General features: G+C 44.8%; 2 protein-coding genes across 13 annotated transcripts in view; one reads left to right on the forward strand and one right to left on the reverse strand.

The window, feature by feature from the left end:
* Positions 1–2,555, reverse strand: part of SP140 (SP140 nuclear body protein) — a 79,276-nt gene extending 76,721 nt beyond the window's left edge. For all 3 annotated transcript variants that reach the window (XM_040228138.1, XM_040228137.1, XM_040228136.1), the window contains exons 1-2: positions 2,483–2,555; positions 606–729 (exon numbers count right to left, since the gene is read on the reverse strand). In XM_040228138.1, coding sequence (XP_040084072.1) covers positions 606–619 — 14 coding nt within the window. In that variant the 5' untranslated portion in view covers positions 620–729; positions 2,483–2,555. The remainder of the gene's footprint in view (positions 1–605; positions 730–2,482) is intronic.
* SP110 (SP110 nuclear body protein) overlaps positions 2,515–19,588 on the forward strand; it is a 45,273-nt gene continuing 28,199 nt past the window's right edge. For 5 of the 10 annotated variants that reach the window (XM_040228142.1, XM_040228147.1, XM_040228148.1 and 2 more), the window contains exons 1-7: positions 2,518–2,716; positions 4,737–4,884; positions 8,740–8,908; positions 12,204–12,473; positions 14,324–14,407; positions 16,975–17,049; positions 19,365–19,493. In XM_040228142.1, the coding sequence (XP_040084076.1) occupies positions 4,747–4,884; positions 8,740–8,908; positions 12,204–12,473; positions 14,324–14,407; positions 16,975–17,049; positions 19,365–19,493 (865 nt within the window). In that variant the 5' untranslated portion in view covers positions 2,518–2,716; positions 4,737–4,746. Of the gene's footprint in view, positions 2,717–4,722; positions 4,885–8,739; positions 8,909–12,203; positions 12,474–14,323; positions 14,408–16,974; positions 17,050–19,364; positions 19,494–19,588 lie in introns of all 10 variants that reach the window. The other 5 variants (XM_040228143.1, XR_005718946.1, XM_040228150.1 and 2 more) reach the window with 5 other exon arrangements.

Below are 19,588 nucleotides of genomic sequence, written 5' to 3' on the forward strand. Positions count from 1 at the left end.
TATGTCTTATTAGGTCAGATAACCCATCTCAGATTGATGACAGTTCTGTGAAGATCTGCTGCCCACAATTCACTCTCTGCTACCAGCTTTTTGGGTGTCTCAGTGGTAAAGAATCTGACTGTCAAGCAGGAGACATGGGTTTGATCCCTGGATCAGGAGGATCCCCTGGAGTAAGAAATGGCAACCCACTCCAGTATTCTTGCTTGGGAAACCCCATGGACAGAGGAGCCTGGTGGACTGCAGTCTACAGGTTCAAAAAAGAGTCAGACATGACTTGGCAACTCAAAAGCAACAACCAACTTTTTAATTAGTTGGGATGTGGGGGTACAATTAACCAAAACTGACTCAGACTAACTCAGGCAGAAAATCAATTTCTTAGAAGTATATTGGGTAGCTCAATGAATTTATAAGAAGGCTGGAGGACTGGAATAAGAAAATAGGCAGTCTAGGCAGTAAGATCCTCAGCCCATGTCCTGTATGTGGCCACTGATTTGACAAATATATTCTTTCCATTCTGATTTAAAAGGGGGATCAGAAACTTTTTATTCTCACAGGACAGATAAGATTATTCATTCACAGCTTTTCTTGGAGTTATATTAACTCACCTGTCCTTTGTCATAACACAGTCAAAACAGATCTGGATCACCTGGGTCTCTCAAAGAACATCACACAGATCGATTATCTTGGTGACATGGTGGTGATCAGACGGGATGAGGTGGGGCCGCACACCTAAGGAGGAAAAATATTACTGGCCCTTCAACAACAAGGATAAATCTCAAAAGCATTGTGATTCAAAAGAAGCCAGACATCCAAAAGTGCATCCTGGGTGTTTCCATTTATGTAAAACTTTAATACAAGCAGAACAAATCTACAGTCATAGAAAAAGTAGATCAGCGATTGCCTGATGCTGGGGTCGGAGAGGAAGAAACTTTCCGGGGTGATAGAATTGGTCTGTATCTTAATTGTAGTTGTAACTGTGTTTGTAAACACTCATCATATGCACACTAACAATGTATGTATTTTACACTTCAATAAAATTGAGCTCTTGCCCATGTAGGATAACCTTGGTTTCAAGGATTCTTAGACCTTAGAACTGTGTTTCCCATTTGTTTTGTTTTCTTTTTTCTGAGGGATAGGACACCATATGTGTCCTGGTAGGGGAACCTGTGGACTGAATACATTTGAGCATCAGTGATTTCAGTTCAGTTCAGTTCAGTTCAGTTCATTTCAGTCACTCAGTCGTGTCCAACTCTTTGCGACCCCATGAACCACAGCACACCAGGCCTCCCTGTCCATCACCAACTCCCCAAGTTTACTCAAACTCATATCCATTGAGTCAGTGATGCCATCCAACCGTCTCTTCCTTTGTTGTCCCCTTCTCCTCCCGCCTTCAATTCTTCCCAGCATCAAGATCTTTTCAAATGAGTCAGCTCTTCACATTAGGTGGCCAAAGTATTGGAGTTTCAGCTTCAACATCAGTGCTTCCAATGAACACCCAGGACTGATTTCCTTTAAGATGGACTGGTTGGATCTCCTTGCAGTCCAAGGGACACTCAAGAGTCTTCTCCAACACCATAATTCAAAAGCATCAATTCTTCGGTGCTCAGCTTTCTTTATAGTCCAACTCTCACATCCATCCATGACTACTGGAAAAAACATAGCCTTGACTAGATGGACCTTTGTTGGCAAAGTGACGTCTCTGCTTTTAATATGCTATCTAGGTTGGTCATAACTTTTCTCCCAAGGAGTAAGCAGTGATTTAAAGAAAGTTAAAGAGATTCTCACATTAAAGGATTTCTCATAGACTGTACACAACATTGCATATTAGAAATCTTTTTTTTCCAGATCATTTTATTATTTTTTAAATATAAATTTATTTATTTTAATTGGAGGTTAATTACTTTGCAATATTGTATTGGTTTTGCCATACATCTTTAACGGGCTGTACAGAGGGGGCATTCCCTGCCTCCCTGGAGGCATCTCCTGGCCCAGACTCTGCCCTAGATCTGGGTTACACACTCCAGCTCCCACCTGCCAGCCTATTCAAAGACACTTTTCTGCCTGGAGGTCTGCCCGCCACAGCATGATTTCAGTTTGTGTTTGGGTTTCCTTTGATTTCAGTTTTCTTAGGTAGTAATTTTATCCTGACAAAGTACAGGCATTTCTGAGTCACCTCACCGCTGCTTTGTTTTTTTTCCCTTAAATTTGATAATCTCTAGTAAATTTATTTAATTGTGTCACCATCACCACAATTCAGTTTAGGTACATTTTCATTACTCCAAAAAGTATAGAAGGAAGAGGAGTCCTGGGGAAATACAGAAGTGGGTAGGGAGGCAAACAGACGGCAGATTCCCAATTCCTGGGGACCCAGGGGCTGACCCCGAGGCCTCCTCCCCTCTGTACCCGCCTCCCAGGATGGTACCGATAAGCAGCGATCCTCGCAATCCCCCTCCCCAGCCCCCACATGCCCTGGGAATCTCACCAGTTTCCGGAGGTAGAGGGAGGCTGCTGACACCCAGGCAGCTCTGCGGGAACAGCCCAAGTACTTTCACTTTCCTTTCTTGGAAGCCAGGCCCTCCTCGAGTGTAGCAAAGCAGAGACTTCCTGTTTTGCCCACTGGTATCTCTCTGCCCTTTTCTCAGTCTCCCGGGAGCCACCCCAAACCAGCCCCTAGATCTGGAAGGGGGCCCAAACACCGAGCCATCTCAGCATCCAGGTAAGTTTTCATCTAGGCTGCTTTATTCACTTTGGGTGATTGGCTTTTACCGTTCATGTCTTTGCAGCAGCAGCAGCTGCTGCATAAAACTAAGTAATTTCAACCGTGACTCTCTTTCTTTGTAAAATAGTATTTTCCAAAGAATCAGAGAGGGAGGGGGCTGTGGGATTTAAGAGGAGACAGTTAAAAAGAAAACAAATGACGAGGGGAAGCAAACGCAGCTCAGTCCTTTTTTCCCTAAATTCTAGTTTGTTTTTGTGGTTGGAACTCAAGTTTTGCTCTCTACCTTCATTGTCCATGAAGGGTGATCCTGCACTCTGACCCCGACGGGCAGCTCATTCATTATTCACTGTACAAGTGACTAGAAGTAGCTGGAAAGCAAGTGGGAAAGAGAAACTCAAGAGAGGATATTTCATTTCTGCTCTAGTGTATCCACTTTTCAATACTTTTTCTTGAAGCACATTCATGGTTATTTTCTTGAAATAAATTCCCAGAAATGGAATTTAGGACTCAAGGGGGTATATATTTTAGGGTATTTGGTACTGGTTACTAAATTAATCTCCAGAATGTTGGGACCTGTTTGTATCTGGACCAGGAGTGTCTATGATTATTGCTATTATTTGTATCTTGACCAACTTGACAGGCAAAAGTTACCAAGATGTCTTTGCTTACACTGCTCTGATTACTATAGAGTTACCATGTTTTTTATATATTTATTGTGCATTTGACTCAATTGTCTGTGTATGTCTTTTGTTTTGTTTTTCCCTTACTGAATGTTTGTCTTTGCTCATTCATTTTTATGACCCTTTTACATAATACGGACCTGAATACTCCTCTATGAGATGCCTGCCATATCTTGCACTAGTGAGAAATGGGATTTTGGTCAGATGAGTTCTGCTTGGCCACCAAATACTTTAGGCTAGTTATTTAACCTCTCTGTGCCTCAAGTGCTTCCTTGGCAATCACAACAGATGAAGAGTGAGGAATATGATGGATGTTCTCTTCTGAACGATGTGGTATAATTAGTCATTCAGGGCCCCTTCCTCGTCTCAGCAAGGGGTCGTTCTGGTGCTTTCTGGCTCTGTGCTGATCTTTGCAACATCCTTCCCCTATGCAGATGGTAAACAGTTAGTTCCTTTCTCATTGGTTCTCTATCTTCTAGGATTTCTTCCCAATTATCCTGATAGCATCTTCTCTTGTTTTCTAGTACTGTTGTGATGATTGTTTTTTGCAACATATTTTTTTTCTGTTAAACTTAACATATTTGGGAATGAGGAGAAAGAGACAGGGGTGCTCAACCTGCCACTAGGATTAAATACCTAGAAAATCATTATGTGTGCCTGCTCAGTCATGTCCAACTCTGCGACCCCATGGACTACAACCCACCAGGCTCCTCTGTCCGTGGAATTTCCCAGGCAAGAATACTGGAGTGGGTTGCCATTTCCTACTCCAGGGGATCTTCCCGACCCAGGGATTGAACTCGACTCTCCTGTGTCTCCTTAATTACAGTTCAATTTTCTCTTCGATACAAAGTTGGAAAAAAAGATCTGTGTTTATTTTGTTTTTTAAAAAAATCTCTAAGTGATTGAATTTTTTGTTACTGCTTCCCTTTTCTCAACAATTTTTTAAGAATATCAAAGGTGCATTTTCTTCCTATTGTAACTTATTGATACTTTTGCATGGCCTATAAATGGTCAACTATTGTGATGTCCCACAGCCATGTCTGTTCTGAGATGTGAAATGGACACAGGAAGCACTCGGTACATAGTGGATCTGTTTATTACCAGCTGCCCCTTCGGGATTCCTGCATCACACTGTGGGTCACTTTGCCCTCTGTGTTGCTGAGCGTTGTCACTGCTTCCTATGCCCATGAGTCTTTTCAGCAGAGGTGGCTTTGCGGACTGCTAAGGGATGCTTTTGGGGACCAGAATGCCTGTCTCCAGATGCCTATGCAACACAAAGAGTGGCTCCCATAACTCTGCAAAATCTTTGCTTCTGCTTTCTTGTGCCCCTTTTGTAGGAGAGCCACCATGACCAGGGCCTTGGAAGAGGCTCTTCTTCAGCACTTCATACATCAGAAGCTGGAGATCGCTTATGCCATCAACAAGCCATTTCCCTTCTTCGAAGGCCTCCGAGACAACTCCTTCATCACTGAGAGACTGTACAGGGTGAGTCACTTGGCGCTTTGCCATGGCAACCCACCCCCACCAAGAATGCCCGACTGTTGAGATCTCAAACCACAATACTCCAGAGCTTCTAGAATTTGAAAGTTCCAGACTAAAATGGTCATTACCAGGGAAAAAAGGTGTCCAAGGTACGTGACTTCAAACTAGATGGCTTAAAACAAAGAAATATGTTCTCTCACAGTTCTGAGGTCCAGAAGTCCAAAATCAAGGTGTTGGCAGAGCTGGTTCCTTCTCAAGACTCTGAGGGGCAATCCGTTCCCTGAATTCCTCTGTCTTCTCCTACTGCCGGCACTCTGAGGTGAACCCGGCTTATAGAAACTTCACTTCACACATTCTTTCCATCCCTACACTGCCTTCTCTTCTGTGCCTCTCCCTTTTTCTTCTCTTACAAGGACACTTTGTCACTGTGATTTAGGGCCCACTGTAATCCAGGATGGTCTCATTTTAAGATTCTTAACTTAATTATATCTGCAAGACCCTTTGTCCAAAGACGGTCTCATTCACAGGTTTCAAGCAGACATATCTTTGGATAGAAGGAGGCACCATTCAATCCATAAGAGTTTGTCACTCAAAGTCCATTCTGCTGTGAAGCAAGGCAGACAGTGGGAGATATGGTTATGTGGACAAAGTGAGATTCTTTTCATATAATTTACATTGCTTAAAGCATTTCCTGAGCCCCTAGAATCTGAACCCCAGAAAAATGCTAGCAGTGGTAGGACAATCTTCCCCCAGTCTTGGCCCAGTTGGATCCAACCCCTTTTCAGATCATGATCAGGGTGTCACTGATAGCTTATAGTGAATGATGTTGGATTTGTGATCTCCAAAGAAGAAGATTAAGCTTCAGGACCAGGGACCATGCTTGATCCCTCAAGAGCTTTTGTGTAGCAGAGTTTTATTAAAGTGAAGAAGGACAAAGAAAGTTTCTGACACAGACATCAGAAGGGGGACAAAGAGTGCCCCATCCACTACTCTTATCAAGGCCTTATATACTTTTACCAGACCCACTCCTACAACATATATCTTAAATTAACAAGATTAGAACTAACAGTGGAAAGGTCTTACCAGACCCACTCCCACAACATACAGTCTTAAGATAACAAGATAAGTCAGAAGGTTCCTTTTAAGAAGGAGAAACATGTCCTCGAGCAAGATACATTGTTGTTATATAATCCTTAGTAGAGAGTTCAAGATGAGCTTTGTTGTGTAATCATTCAGTTCAGTTCAGTGCTCAGTCGTGTCCGACTCTTTGCAACCCCATGAATCACAGCACGCCAGGCCTCCCTGTCCATCACCAACTCCCAGAGTTCACTCAGACTCACGTCCATCGAGTCCATGATGCCATCCAGCAATCTCATCCTCTGTCGTCCGCTTTTCCTCATGCCCAGAATCCCTCCCAGCATCAGAGTCTTTTCCAATGAGTCAACACTTCACATGAAGTGGCCAAAGTACTGGAGCTTCAGCTTCAGCATCATTCCTTCCAAAAAAATCCCAGGGTTGATCTCCTTCAGAATGGACTGGTTGGATCTCCTTGCAGTCCAAGGGACTCTCAAGAGTCTTCTCCAACACCACAGTTCAAAAGCATCAATTCTTCGGCGTTCAGCCTTCTTCACAGTCCAACTCTCACATCGATACATGACTACTGGGAAAACCACAGCCTTGACTAGATGGACCTTAGTCGGCAAAGTAATGTCTCTGCTTTTGAATATAGTATCTAGATTGGTCATAACTTTTCTTCCAAGGAGTAAGCGTCTTTTAATTTCATGGCTGCAGTTACCATCTGCAGTGATTCTGGAGCCCCCCAAAATAAAGTCTGACACTGTGTCCACTGTTTCCCCATCTATTTCCCATGAAGTGATGGGACCAGATGCCATGATCTTCGTTTTCTGAATGTTGAGCTTTAAGCCAACTTTTTCACTCTCCTCTTTCACTTTCATCAAGAGGCTTTTTAGCTCCTCTTCACTTTCTGCCATAAGGGTGGTGTTATCTGCATAGCTGAGGTTATTGATATTTCTCCCAGCAATCTTGATTCCAGCTTGTGTTTCTTCCAACCCAGAGTTTCTCATGATGTACTCTGCATAGAAGTTAAATAAGCAGGGTGACAATATACAGCCTTGACATACTCCTTTTCCTATTTGGAACCAGTCTGTTGTTCCATGTCCAGTTCTAACTGTGTAATCATTAGCTCTGAACTTAAAGAAAATAACATCTATGTGACTAAGACAAAGCAGTGTAGAGAAAAGCATTTGTCCTTTTCTCCTCCTTGAGAGCCCCAGACCCCTTTCTCCTTCTCAAGGGCCCCGGACCCCTTCTTCCTTGAGGGCCCTGGACTCCTTATCAATCTACCTAAGAATTAACTCTCTCATCACTCCTCAGAGAGGCATCCTTGGCCCATTCATCTAATTAAGTCCCCCTCAGTATTCTTCCTCATAGCAAATTACACTTTCCTTCATAACACTGCTTTTGATAGGAATTGGGTATTTAATTTGCATTTATTATATAATGCTTATCATTTCAACCTAATAGCACCCCTCCCCCAAGACGGTAGCACCATGTTGGTCTTATCTGTTGCTAGATACCCAAACCCAGCCATTGCTCACCAAACCAAGTCATTGGTCAACAAGTATTTTTCAGTCAGTTCTCTCCTGCCATGTTTCTCCTCTTGGCCAACCTCTCAGGAGGATTTCTCTGATTTCCCACTTAGGGCATTTCAAGTTCATGAGAAAAGGAAAGGGAAAGCAGAGGCTGAAAAGAAATCCATAGAATTGCCACTTGTGACCAATTCATAGGTCCACAGCTAAAGAGTCCTGGCCAGACTCTTGGAGAATTAGACAGGAGCAGTCTTTGTCTCCACTTTTCTTCCTTAACATTTCTCTCTTCCCTCAAATGTACCTAAAATAAGGTTCACGAGAGAGGCTTATTTTCCAGAATGATAAACTCCTGTGACTAACCACCCAAATATCAATATGTATGAAACTCCAAATGTAAACATACAGAAATGTGATTTCTCTATGTTAGGGAGTTTGGCTACACAGTTTGCATTAAATTCCTTAAGAGAGCAAAAATTGCTTTCTTACAGCTTCAGTTTAGTTCAATCGCTCAGTCGTGTCTGACTCTTTGCGACCCCATGAATTGCAGCACACCAGGCCTCCCTGTCCATCACCAACTCCCAGAGTTCACTCAGACTCATGTCCATCGAGTCCGTGATGCCATCCAGCAATCTCATCCTCTGTCGTCCCCTTTTCCTCCTGCCCCCAACCCCTCCCAGCATCAGAGTCTTTTCCAGTGAGTCAACTCTTTGCATGAGGTGGCCAAAGTACTGGAGTTGCAGCTTTAGCATCATTCCTTCCAAAGAACACCCAGGGCTGATCTCCTTCAGAATGGACTGGGTGGATCTCCTTGCAGTCCAAGGGACTCTCAAGAGTCTTCTCCAACACCACAGTTCAAAAGCATCAATTCTTCGGCGTTCAGCCTTCTTCACAGTCCAACTCTCACATCCATACATGACCACAGGAAAAACCATAGCCTTGACTAGACGGACCTTTGTTGGCAAAGTAATGTCTCTGCTTTTGAATATACTATCTAGATTGGTCATAACTTTTCTTCCAAGGAGTAAGTGTCTTTTAATTTCATGGCTGCAGTCACCATCTGCAGTGATTTTGGAGCCCCCCAAAATAAAGTCAGCCACTGTTTCCACTGTTTCCCCATCTATTTCCCAAGAAGTGATGGGACCAGATGCCATGATCTTGGTTTCTTACAGCTTAGAAAACCACAAATGTGTAATAAATCTCCATTCCATTTTATAATCATGTATAATGATCTTTTATTTTGCTTTTTAAGGAATCTATGGAAGCCTGGGAAAATCTGGTCCCTTTATCCAAAGTTGTGTACAACATTCTTACCCAACTGGAGAAGACATTTAGTCTATCATTTCTGAAGATATTGTTCAGCCAAATTAACCTGAATGAATACCCTAACCTGATAACGACTCTCAGTAGCTTCACAAGAGGTATGAGGCTTCTTTTTCTTAAATTTTATTTATTTATTATCATTTGGTTGTACTGGGTCTTCATGCTTTGAGCAGGCTTTCTCTGGTTTCAGTGAGCAGGGTCTGGATTTCGTTGCTGTGCTTGAGCTTCTCAATACAGTGGCTTCTCTTCTAGAGGATCAGAGGATCTAGGACACTCAGGCTTGAGCAGTTGCGACGCAGGGCCTCTAGAGCACAGGCTCAGTAGCTGTGGTGCATGGGCTCAGCTGCTCTGTGGCATGTGGGATCTTCCCAGATCAGGGACCAAACCCACATTCCCTGCATTGGCAGGTGTGTTCTTGACCCATGGACTACCAGGGAAGTCCAAGGCTTCATGAATACCTCTGGGGCTTTAGGGACAGGATAGAAGTTGCTATACTAAGAGTTCAAACTGGTTTTCTGCCTTGAGGAGTATGCACTTTAACCCCCCACTTTCTCTTTGGGAAGAGATGGACCATTCTCTCTCATGAGTATGGCAGGAAAACAGCCCCTGGCTCTGGTTCTCTAAAGTGAATTTCTAGATGACACAACCATTTCAGTCTTACATGTTCTATGGGGTAGGAGGGAGCGGGGGAGGTGACTGTACAATTTAGCATAGTGGACAATCTCTAGGGAAGGGAACGCATAAAGGAAGAAAAATGAGGAAGAGAGGAAGAAAAATGGATATGGATGGATAACAATAAGCATCTTTTTCTTTGTTGAAGTATAGTTGATTCACAGTGTTATGTTAGTCTTAGGTATACAGCAGAGTGATTCAGTTATATATTTATATTCCTTTTCAGATTTTTTTTCCAATATAGGTTTTACAAGATATTGAATATAGTTCTCTGTGCTACACAGTAGGTCCTTGTTGCTGGGTTTTTTGTTTTTTTCTGAGGGCTTACTGTGTGCCAGACATTATCCCAGGCACTTTGTACGATTATTTTATGTCATCTTTAAAACAATCCTTTGAAGTCATTCTTGTCCCCATGTGACATATAAAGAAAGTAAGGCTCAGAATAACTCTCCCAAAGTTACTTGTCTGCTAAGTGCAGAGCCAGGAGTCCTACTTGGATCTCCTAATACTAGGGTCCAAGATTTTGATTACTATTTTTTAAATTTAAGATTTATTTTTGATGTGGACCATTTTCAAAGTCTTTATTGAATTTGTTACAATATTGCTTCTGCTTTATGTTTTGGGGTTTTTAGCCATGAGGCATGTGGGATCTTAGCTCCCTGACCAGGGATGGAACCCACACCCCCAGCATTAGAAAGTGAATGAAGTCTTAACCACCAAACTGCCAGGGAAGTCCCTTAATCACTATTCTAAACAATCTGCTAGAGGGCAGATTATAAAGCTAAATGAGGAAAGAAAATTAGCTAAAGAAGAAAGGAGAAGGAATTGTGGACACAGAGATAAAAAGAGAGAATATGAGTAAGAAGCAGAAAATGAAGTTCCCCAAGAAAGAGAAGCACTGAATTAATAAAGTGGAATTAAAAGAGCAATGACATTGCTGGGAAGAGCGAAACAAGAGTAAGAGAAGCAGGCAGTTAAATCACTTAGTTTAGTCAAAGTATATGGTTCATTTATCTGAGAACCACAAGGAAAGGATCAGCAAATCACACTGAATGGTAGCATTCGTACTACTGGAGTCGCCATTGTTCACAGCTCTTCATCTGCTCTTTGACACTTTACCATCAAGAGGCTCCTTCTCAAAGGGAGAAATGATTCCTTGAGCTTAAAGGGCAGCAGAAGAGAAGAGACCTCCCCAAGGCCGGCACAGCTGCACGTGGGCCTGAGATCACAGCAGCAGCAGGGTAGTTCTGGGAGAAACAAGTTCTCAAAGGACAGGCTAAGTAAGCCTAAGAGTCAAAGGGATGCACACACTGAATATACTGCTGGGGGGGGGGGGGGGGGGGGGCGGACTGAGCTGGAGCGTCTTTCTGGATCCAACTCTGCGATTTTGTTCTAGGATCCTCTCCAAAATCTGGCCTTATTTTCCTTTTTTTCTTCACTGATTTGAGACAAAATGGACAAGAATCATAAAAGAAACCCAGCCCTGGACATGCAGGGGAGCAGCAGGCAGGAAGCCCAGGCCCTGGGTTTATGGGATGGGAGAGAAGTTCAATGTGGCCAGATCTCAAGGTGCAAGGCAAGGAGGCATGGAAACTGAGTCTGCAGAAATGAGCAGAAACTGGAATATAGGGGTACTAGTACACTGTGCTGGTAAAGAACCCACCTGCAATGCAGGAAACCCCAGGTTGATCCCTGGGTCGGGAAGATGCCCTGGAGGAGGGCATGGCACCCACTCCAGGATTCTTGCCTGGAGAAACCCATGGACAGAGGAACCTGGTGGGCTACAGTTCATGGGGTTGCAAAGAGTTGGACACAAAGAAAAACATACACTGTGCAGAGGAATTGTTGTTGTCGTTGTTTAACTGCTAAGTTGTGTCCAACTCTTTCGTGATCCCATGGACTATGGCCCACCCAGCTCCTCTGTCCATTGGATTTTCCAGGCAAGAACACTAGAATGGGTTGCCACTTTCTTCTCCAGGGGATTTTCCTGACCTAGGGATCAAATGCACATTCATCTCCTGCATTGGCAGGTGGATTATTTTACCACTGAGCCACCAGGGAAGCATGAAGGAATTTATATTTTCTCTTATTTGCTCCAGAGAGGTGTGAGATGTTTATTTCTTAAAACAAGGACAACATTTAAAATTATAGCATTGGACATAATTGTCTAAATTCTGAAGCCAAAACTAGAGAGAAAGTAAAGAAAATTAAATCCCTGGGTAGAAAACCAATCTCAAGTTCATGTGTGAAAAACACTCTGGTGTCACATCAGAGGTTAACAGCTGTATCGCACTAAATGGCCACATCAAAGAAAGAAAATCTACCAGGTCCACGAATGCGTGATGGATTCGCTCTACACATCTGTGAGAGAGTGAATACCTCTGTGACTTCGTCCTACTGAATGTGAAGTATAAAGAAATCTCTTCCCAGTTTGGGACGGACATGTACACACTGCTGTATTTAAAACGGATAACCAACAAAGACCTCCTATATAGCACAGGGAACTCTGCTCAATGTTATATCCCCCTGGAGGGGAGTGGGGTTTTGGGGAGAATGGATACAGGTATCTGTGTGGTTGAGTCCCTTCACTGTTCACCTGAAATTATCACAACATTGTTAATTAGCTATACCTCAATACAAAATATAAAGTTAAAAAGAGAAAAGAAATCTCTTCCCCAAACAATTCCGATGTACTTGTGTGTGGTCCTTCGCCAATCTCAGTCGTCACTTCCCATGGAGGCTGGAGCAGAATCACAACCATCCCTCTTGAAGCCCCAGCCAACCCAGCAGGAAAGAGCTCCCCGAGGACCCTGCTATTGCCGCGTCTCTCCTGCCGACATCCCCTACGGAGCCTCCCACCCTGTGCACCCAGCGTCAGCAAGCCCGGAGCACCTGCCCAGCACAGCTCTGAGGTCCTGCGTGAGCTGCCCAGCCCCACGGGCCTCACCATGGCTCTACAGGGAACCGTCCAGGAAGGAAGGCTCCGTCCAGGTGAGACACAGACTCCATCCAACACGAGTGCCTCCCCAGCCTAGGGTGCCTGTGGCCCCAGAACCCCAGGGTCCTGTCTCTTTGTTGACCTGCTTCTTCCCGAGCTCCCACTACCATACACAGCTCTTTCCAAGAAGGACTGTGGGCACTGCCAGGAGCCGGGGTAAGGCCTGGAGCCCAGAACACCTGCTTCCCACCCCTAGAACAGCCCAAGCCTCTGCTCTTCGGCTCTTGTACTCTGCTGGCTCCGGCATTTTAACTGTCCACTCCTCTCCCTGACATCTTGTCCCTGTAACCTACAGTGGTTTTCTTCTGGCTTCCCTGGCAGCTCAGACCATAAAGAATCTGCCTGCAATGCAGGAGACCCAGGTTCGATCTCTGGGTTGGGAAGATTCCCTGGAGAAGGAAATGGCAACCCACTCCAGTATTCTTGCCTGGAGAATTCCATGGACAGAGGAGCCTGGCAGGGCTACAGTCCATGGGGTCGCAGAGTTGGACATGAGTGAGTGACTAACACTCACACATAAATGACCAATGACAACACCCCAAGTAAGTGATGAATATTCGTAAAGGATGCCCACACTCCCCTGTCCCTGTTCAGAGCAATGTTGCTTGGAGCTGACTCGCCTGGGTTCAAGGTGGCTGTGAAGGGAGAACGCTTGCCTGTAAGTCAAGAGGGCTGTAGCAGGAACCCCAGGAAAAAGAACCAGTGTGACAAGGAAAAAGAAGCAGAGGTCAATGCACTTGACCTCTTGTCAGGGATGCTGTCACAGCCATTTGACACTGTGATGTCAAGAGCCCTGCCCACCCAGCACTCAAAACATACTGCTCTGAATTGACAAGTAACTTGGGCAACAGGCAGCCTCAATGCTTCACAGATTGCTCACCCTCTGATTACAGGGACACCTGTTTGAACCAGATTCATTTTCATATAGCTTGGATTCTACGAGGAATGTTACTGAAGTTATTAGGAAAGATGATCAAATGTTTAAAGGTTGTTGGGCCTGATTTCACTTCTACAGTTATGTCATTTATCTCCCCCAACCATCAGGATAAAGCACTTTGATTATGTAAAATGTAACCGTGGGATATTATTGCCCACTGTTAAAAATGGTATCATGGATTCTGAGCTCTCTCCTACTGGGAATAAAGGGTCCTATTTGGTCCAAATGTTTTATCCACTCATCTAAAATTACCACCCAAATAAGGTTAACATAGGGGCTTCCCAGGTGTCACAGTGGTAAAGAATCTGCCTGCCAATGCAGGAGATGTGGGTTCAATCCCTGGGTCGGGAAGAACCCCTGGAGAAGGAAATGGCAACTCACTCCAGTATTCTCGCCTGGAGAACTCCATGGACAGAGGAGCCTAGTGTCTATAGTCCATGGGGTCGAAAAAGAGTCAGACACTACTGAGCATGCGTGCATGCACACAAGGTTAACATAATCACGAAGCCAATAACAAGAGTCCATCTTCTAGATTCAAAACAAAATAAGTGCTATTTTTACATCAATAAGAGACTAATTGAAAGGAAATGACTGGGGAATTGCCTGGCGGTACAGTGATTAAGACTCAGTGCTTTCATTGTCATGGGCCTGGATTTGATCCCTGGCTGGGGAACTGAGATCTCTCAAGCCATGCAGCATGGCTAGTAGGTGAGGCGGGGGGTGGCGGGGGGGGAGAAAGAAAGGAAAGGATTGTTCTCCCTCCCTGCCTATCGCACCCTCGAGGAGTCTTGGTACTCAGCTGACCCATCATTTTTACCTGCTAGAATAGATTGTTCTTGTTCCTTCCACCTCTGGTTCCTGCTGGTGGGTCCTAGGATCTGAAATTTCTTTTCTTTCTCTGCTCAGTGTCCAGTGACAACCTGATCCTTCAAATAAAAGATAAAGAAGACCCTCAAGAGATGCCTTGCACTTCCTCAGACCCTGCGCCAGGTAATCTGGATTTGGACTACTCAGCCTCACCTTGGAGCTTCACTAGTGGTTTAGACAGTAAAGAATCTGCCTGCAATGCAGGAGATCCAGGCTCTCTGGGGCAAGAAGGTCCCCTGGAGAAGAAAATGGCAACCCACTCCAATATTCTTGTCTGGAGAACCCCATGGACAGAGGAACCTGGCAGGTCCATCAGGTTGCAAAGAGTAGGATATACCTGAGCAACTAACACACACACACACACAGGCTCACTTTAATTTTTGTATCTACCGTGAGGAAAAGCCATTCGGAACATCCATGCCCAGGGCTCTTCTCTCCACTCTCCATCACCATTGTGGTCCAGCTTTCCCACTGCTGCTCACTCCCTGCCCTCAGGAGCTTGAACAGATAGGAAACCAGAGCTCCTGAAAGGAGACAGAGTCCCAGGGGTGGGGATGGATGGTGGGGTGAGGGAGATGGGTCTGGGAAAGGTGGACAGAGAAGGGACACTGAGGGTGAGGGACAGGAACCCCACTAGTACTTGCCCGACTGAAGCCAAATCCAGCCTCTGTACCCTGACACCGAATTATTGATATATCTCAGAGACAGAGTTTTGGATGAAGTAGAAAAGAATAGCTATATTGCTTTGCCAGGCAAAAGGGACCACAGCAGGTTAATGTCCTCAAAACTGTGTGTCCCAGTTTGGACAAAGTGAGAAGTTTTATATTAGTGGTTCAGAGAGGATGCCATCTGCCCATGGATGCTTTTCTGATTGGTCGGTGGTGAGGTAATTGGGAGACAGCATCATCCGCCTCTGATTGCTACCATTCTGGGGTCTCTGTGCTTATGGGCAGCAAACTGTTAATTTCTCCCTCCTGGTGAGGGTTTCAGTATCTGCAAAACAGCTCACAATATCGTCATGTATATCCCTTGAGGGGGAACCCCGGACCTTGCAGGAAGGCTGTACTATTGTTCCTTTCTCCCTTACCTCCACACCCAACTCCCTGCCCTAATTAGCATCTGTTTGAACCTCCTGGTTGGAACTGAGGGAAGGCCTTGGATGTCAGATGAAGTCTATTTCCTGTATTCAAGAAATGGGGGACAGAGAAAAGTTTTTGTGCCCAGGAGCCCCTCAGGTCCTGCACAGTATCAAGACCTGGACTCCAAACATCACTAAGGAGTCTGCAAACAGAGAACATTCCTCTGCCAGGTGATGTGTGAATCCCAGTGGAGAAGGGCTAGTTGGCTCAGCAACTCCCAGAGGCCACTTGAGTAGATAAAACTCCAAATTGCTGCATCAAAATGCAAAGCAAAAGCAATTATTCTCCAATTTAAAATAAATTTTAAAAAAAATGGAATTCCTCAGTGGTCCAGTGGTTAAGACTCTGCCTTCCAACTCAGGCAGCGAGTTCAGTCCCTGGTTGGGAATTAAGATCCCACAGGCATCGAGGGGTGGCCAATAAATATATAAAAAGACACCATCCTTCTGCCACTATGGCAAGTTTCAACTTTTGTGCCTTTTTTTCTCCCTTGCAATTTACTCTTTGAAATTGGGTCATTTACCCCTTATATTTACACAGGTTGTGTTTTGCAAATTGCATTCCGTGATGTTGCTTAACGTGTCCATCCAATCTGCTCAACTCTCTGAATTGCTTCTGGAAAAATAAACTTCCCCGTATCAGCTATTCTGGTTATCCTGAGCTGTAGCTTGAACAGTAAAGGAAAACCAGACAAAAAAGAATGCAAAGCAAACAAAAATACTCTGTGACCCTAACACTGAATCAGCACCCCAGACGTGGATGGTCCTCCTTTCCAGCCCCCACCTTGACTGTGAGAACTTTCATTTGCAAACTGTATCCTTTTATACATCATTTGGATTTTTAAGGTATTTAAATAATTTGAAATGCAACAAATCATTTTTAAAGCCTGAGGGCTGCTGGCTAGCTGCCTCAGTTAGCTATTCCTTTGTAGGCTGGAACTTGACGACACAAATCTCATAGCACTGTGTAAGCAAGACGGTGACTGCCATTTGTGAGATGGGCCCTTATTTGATATGGCTTCAGGCCCTTTTGTCTTTCTTATGTAAGCAAAAACTAGCAGAATTTTGGGTATTCTTGCGGCTAACAAATGCTGGCAAGCACAAGCTGACTCCTGTTTTCTTCAACAGCAGATAGATGGAAGTATATAAGACACTTAGTTCTTCTTCATTATTTCTCAAGATGAATAATCACAGATACAGCAGTTTAAAAACATCCCATCACAGATATCTAAGCAATAGCATGCACCTTTCATACGGCAAAGGCTGGCTGCTGAGAGTCTTTGTTCTTCTTCTTCCGTTGGGAAAGGGGAATCTCTCTAAAGAACTCAGACTGAGTCCTCCTCTGTGGGACAGTTGTTCCAGGTTCACTGTGATAATCACACAGGGAGCAGTAACCACAAGTTGATCAAACCCAGGCCAAGCCAGAGAACCTGGTGAGTCCCCAGATCTGTGCTAGGGGTGCTCTCCACTCTCTGCTTTTCCCACCAGAATCCTTCAGCACTTTCTCATCAGCCCGCTCTGAGTTCTAAAATGAATTCTATTTTTTTGTCAGTGAGAAGAGATGATGTCCCTGAACCAAGTGACCCAAAGGAGCTCCAGGAGGCATCCAGGACACTCAGCAAGAAAGGTAAGGATTGCCTTTCTCCTGCAGATCTCAGGAGGGTGGGTTTGAGGCTGCATCTTGTCATGAGCACCCACTAGGTGACTGTAGATATCATGCCCAACACAGTTTGTTTCTGGTTCACTGCATCTTCCTCTAAGGCCTTCATGAAAATTATAGGGAAATGAGAAGGCATTTGGGGCCGTTGAAATACACACCCATTGGAATTGTTTGTTCCAAAATCATCAAGGTCTCCTACATACACAACTTCTTATAGGGTTAGTTACATTTCCCTCTTTCATGGAAAGTTGGTTCCCCAAGAGGACCCTGCTTCCTCTTAAGACAAGACTGCATATTCTCTGCTACCCTCTCCTCATGTAGGAAGGCAGGTTGAATGCCACCCCTGGCTACCCACTGCCTCACCCAGCCCCTTGCTCCCTATCCTTTGAGGCTTAGCCATCAGGTGAAGGGCTCTCTCCCTTTTCATCACTGTCATACGTTGACTTCCACCCCCTGGAGGACCTCAAGGCTGACTTAGAGTCTCTCTGTCGCTTCCCAGTCCTGCTGTCCCCCTGGACACCTGCAAGGTCCATGTGAGTAACAGATCCATCCAAGACACTGACCTCTCAAATCGACTCCTTATTTCCAGTGACTTTTCCACCAACCCATTTTTGGCCTCCCGAACCCAAAGGTGACCCGTGGGCCTTTTCATTATGTAAATCCAGCTCATCTTCCCAATAGTTTGAGATTTCCTTGATTTGACATTCAGTGCTGGAAATTTGCTCCTTCTATAGCTATTGCTCAACTTCTGATTTCTCCTTCTCACCCCAGGCTATAAGAATAAATTCAGAAGTATCCCCCCCTGATTTCTTCCTTACAATTTCTTCCTCTGCAGCTTTCTTTCAATATCAGTTGGGTGAGCAGTCCACTGACCTTTCCCTTCTCCATTCAGTCTTCTGCCTTTGTTTGAATTATTTATTTCTGTATTTATTTTTGTCTGTGCTGGGTTCTCCTTGCCGTGCTCCAGCTTTTCCGTAGTCGTGGCGAGCAGGGTCTATTCTTCATTGCAGTGCATGGGCTTCTCACTGCAGTGGTTTCCCTTGTTGGGGAGCATGGGATCTGGGGCATGAGGGCTTCGGTAGTTGTCAATCCCAGGCTCTAGAGCACAGGCTCAGTTGTTGTGCTGCATAGGCTGAGTTCCTTCAAGTCACATGGGATCCTCCCTGACCAAGGATGGAACCCCTGTCTCCTGCACTGGCAGGCAGATTCTCTACCACTGAGCCACCACGGAAGTCCTATCTGCCTTTCTTCGTAACCCTTCTTACCAGTTTAGAGTGCCAGATCCATTGTTTCAGTAACCTTCTGCTATCTTTACCTGCTTTGCTTCTTGTCTTTTCCTAGAACTTGGGGGAGACTCTTAGCTGCTTCCAGCACACTGTACCAGAAGTCAGGCACAGTTGGAGAGAGGCACATGGCTGGGCAGCATGTTCTCACTGTGTCTTCATGACTCCAGCATAAATGACCCCCCACACTGTGTGACCACTCCACTTCCTGTGATCCTCTCAAGATCCTCTCAAATCTAAAAAAAACCAGTTTTTTATTTTCAAACCTCTTATATCTCACTGTTTCCCTTTTGCACATCAGATGACCTTTCCTCCTGTTTTGTACAAAACCATCAGATGGGAATTCCCTCTCTTTCTGCTCCCACCCGGTAAACCCTGCATCTGCCCGCTCCTTTCCAGTACCTTCCTTCTCTCCAAAGCAACCCTTCCACCTCTCCTGACCATCTCCATGGTCCCTCCTCTTTCTTGAGAATTCAGCATCTCCCCCTGGTGGCTCAGATGATCAAGAATCTGCCTGCAATGCAGGAGACCCAGGTTCCCTGGGTCAGGAAGATCCCTTGGAGAAGGGCACAGCAACCCACTCCAGTATTCTTGCCTGGAGAATTCCATGGACAGAGGAGCCTGGCGGGCTACAGTCCATGGGGGTCACAAGAGTCGGACATGACTGAGCGACTTTCAGTTTCTCACAAGGATATTCATTCAACCAATGCCCAATCCTATCACAGTTCATGAAAGGAATTTTCTCTTGATCCTCCTTTCACTTCAGCCACCTCCATCGCTCTCCCTTCTGTTTCACAATGAAACTTCTAGAAATGAGTTACCCAGACTTATTGCCTCAATTTCTTTACATCTCTCTCTCCTCTGCCGCTTTAGAATTTCAGCATCACCAAAGATCACCAATGACCTCCTGGCCACTGTGATTTGAAGCTAAGCATTGTTGACATATGACGTTGGTAGATCAATGTTTGTAGCTATAAAAGATGACCTGTATCTTTTCAGGAAAGAAAAGAAAAAGATGTATCTGGGCCACCTCAAAGAAGAGACAGCAGAAAAAAAGCCACCAAGGAAGTAAGATGAGAACACAAGAAGGGGCTGGAGGCCAGAGACAGCTCATCCTTGTTGGCCAAGGTGTGGGAGATGGGATTTTATTCTAAGTGCAAAAGGGAGCCACTGAAGAGACCTAGTCTGTGAAGTGACATCATCCAATTTTTTTAACTTTTTAT

This window comes from Oryx dammah, unplaced genomic scaffold, assembly GCF_014754425.2.
Source record: "Oryx dammah isolate SB20612 unplaced genomic scaffold, SCBI_Odam_1.1 HiC_scaffold_27, whole genome shotgun sequence".
Classification (NCBI taxonomy): domain Eukaryota; kingdom Metazoa; phylum Chordata; class Mammalia; order Artiodactyla; family Bovidae; genus Oryx; species Oryx dammah.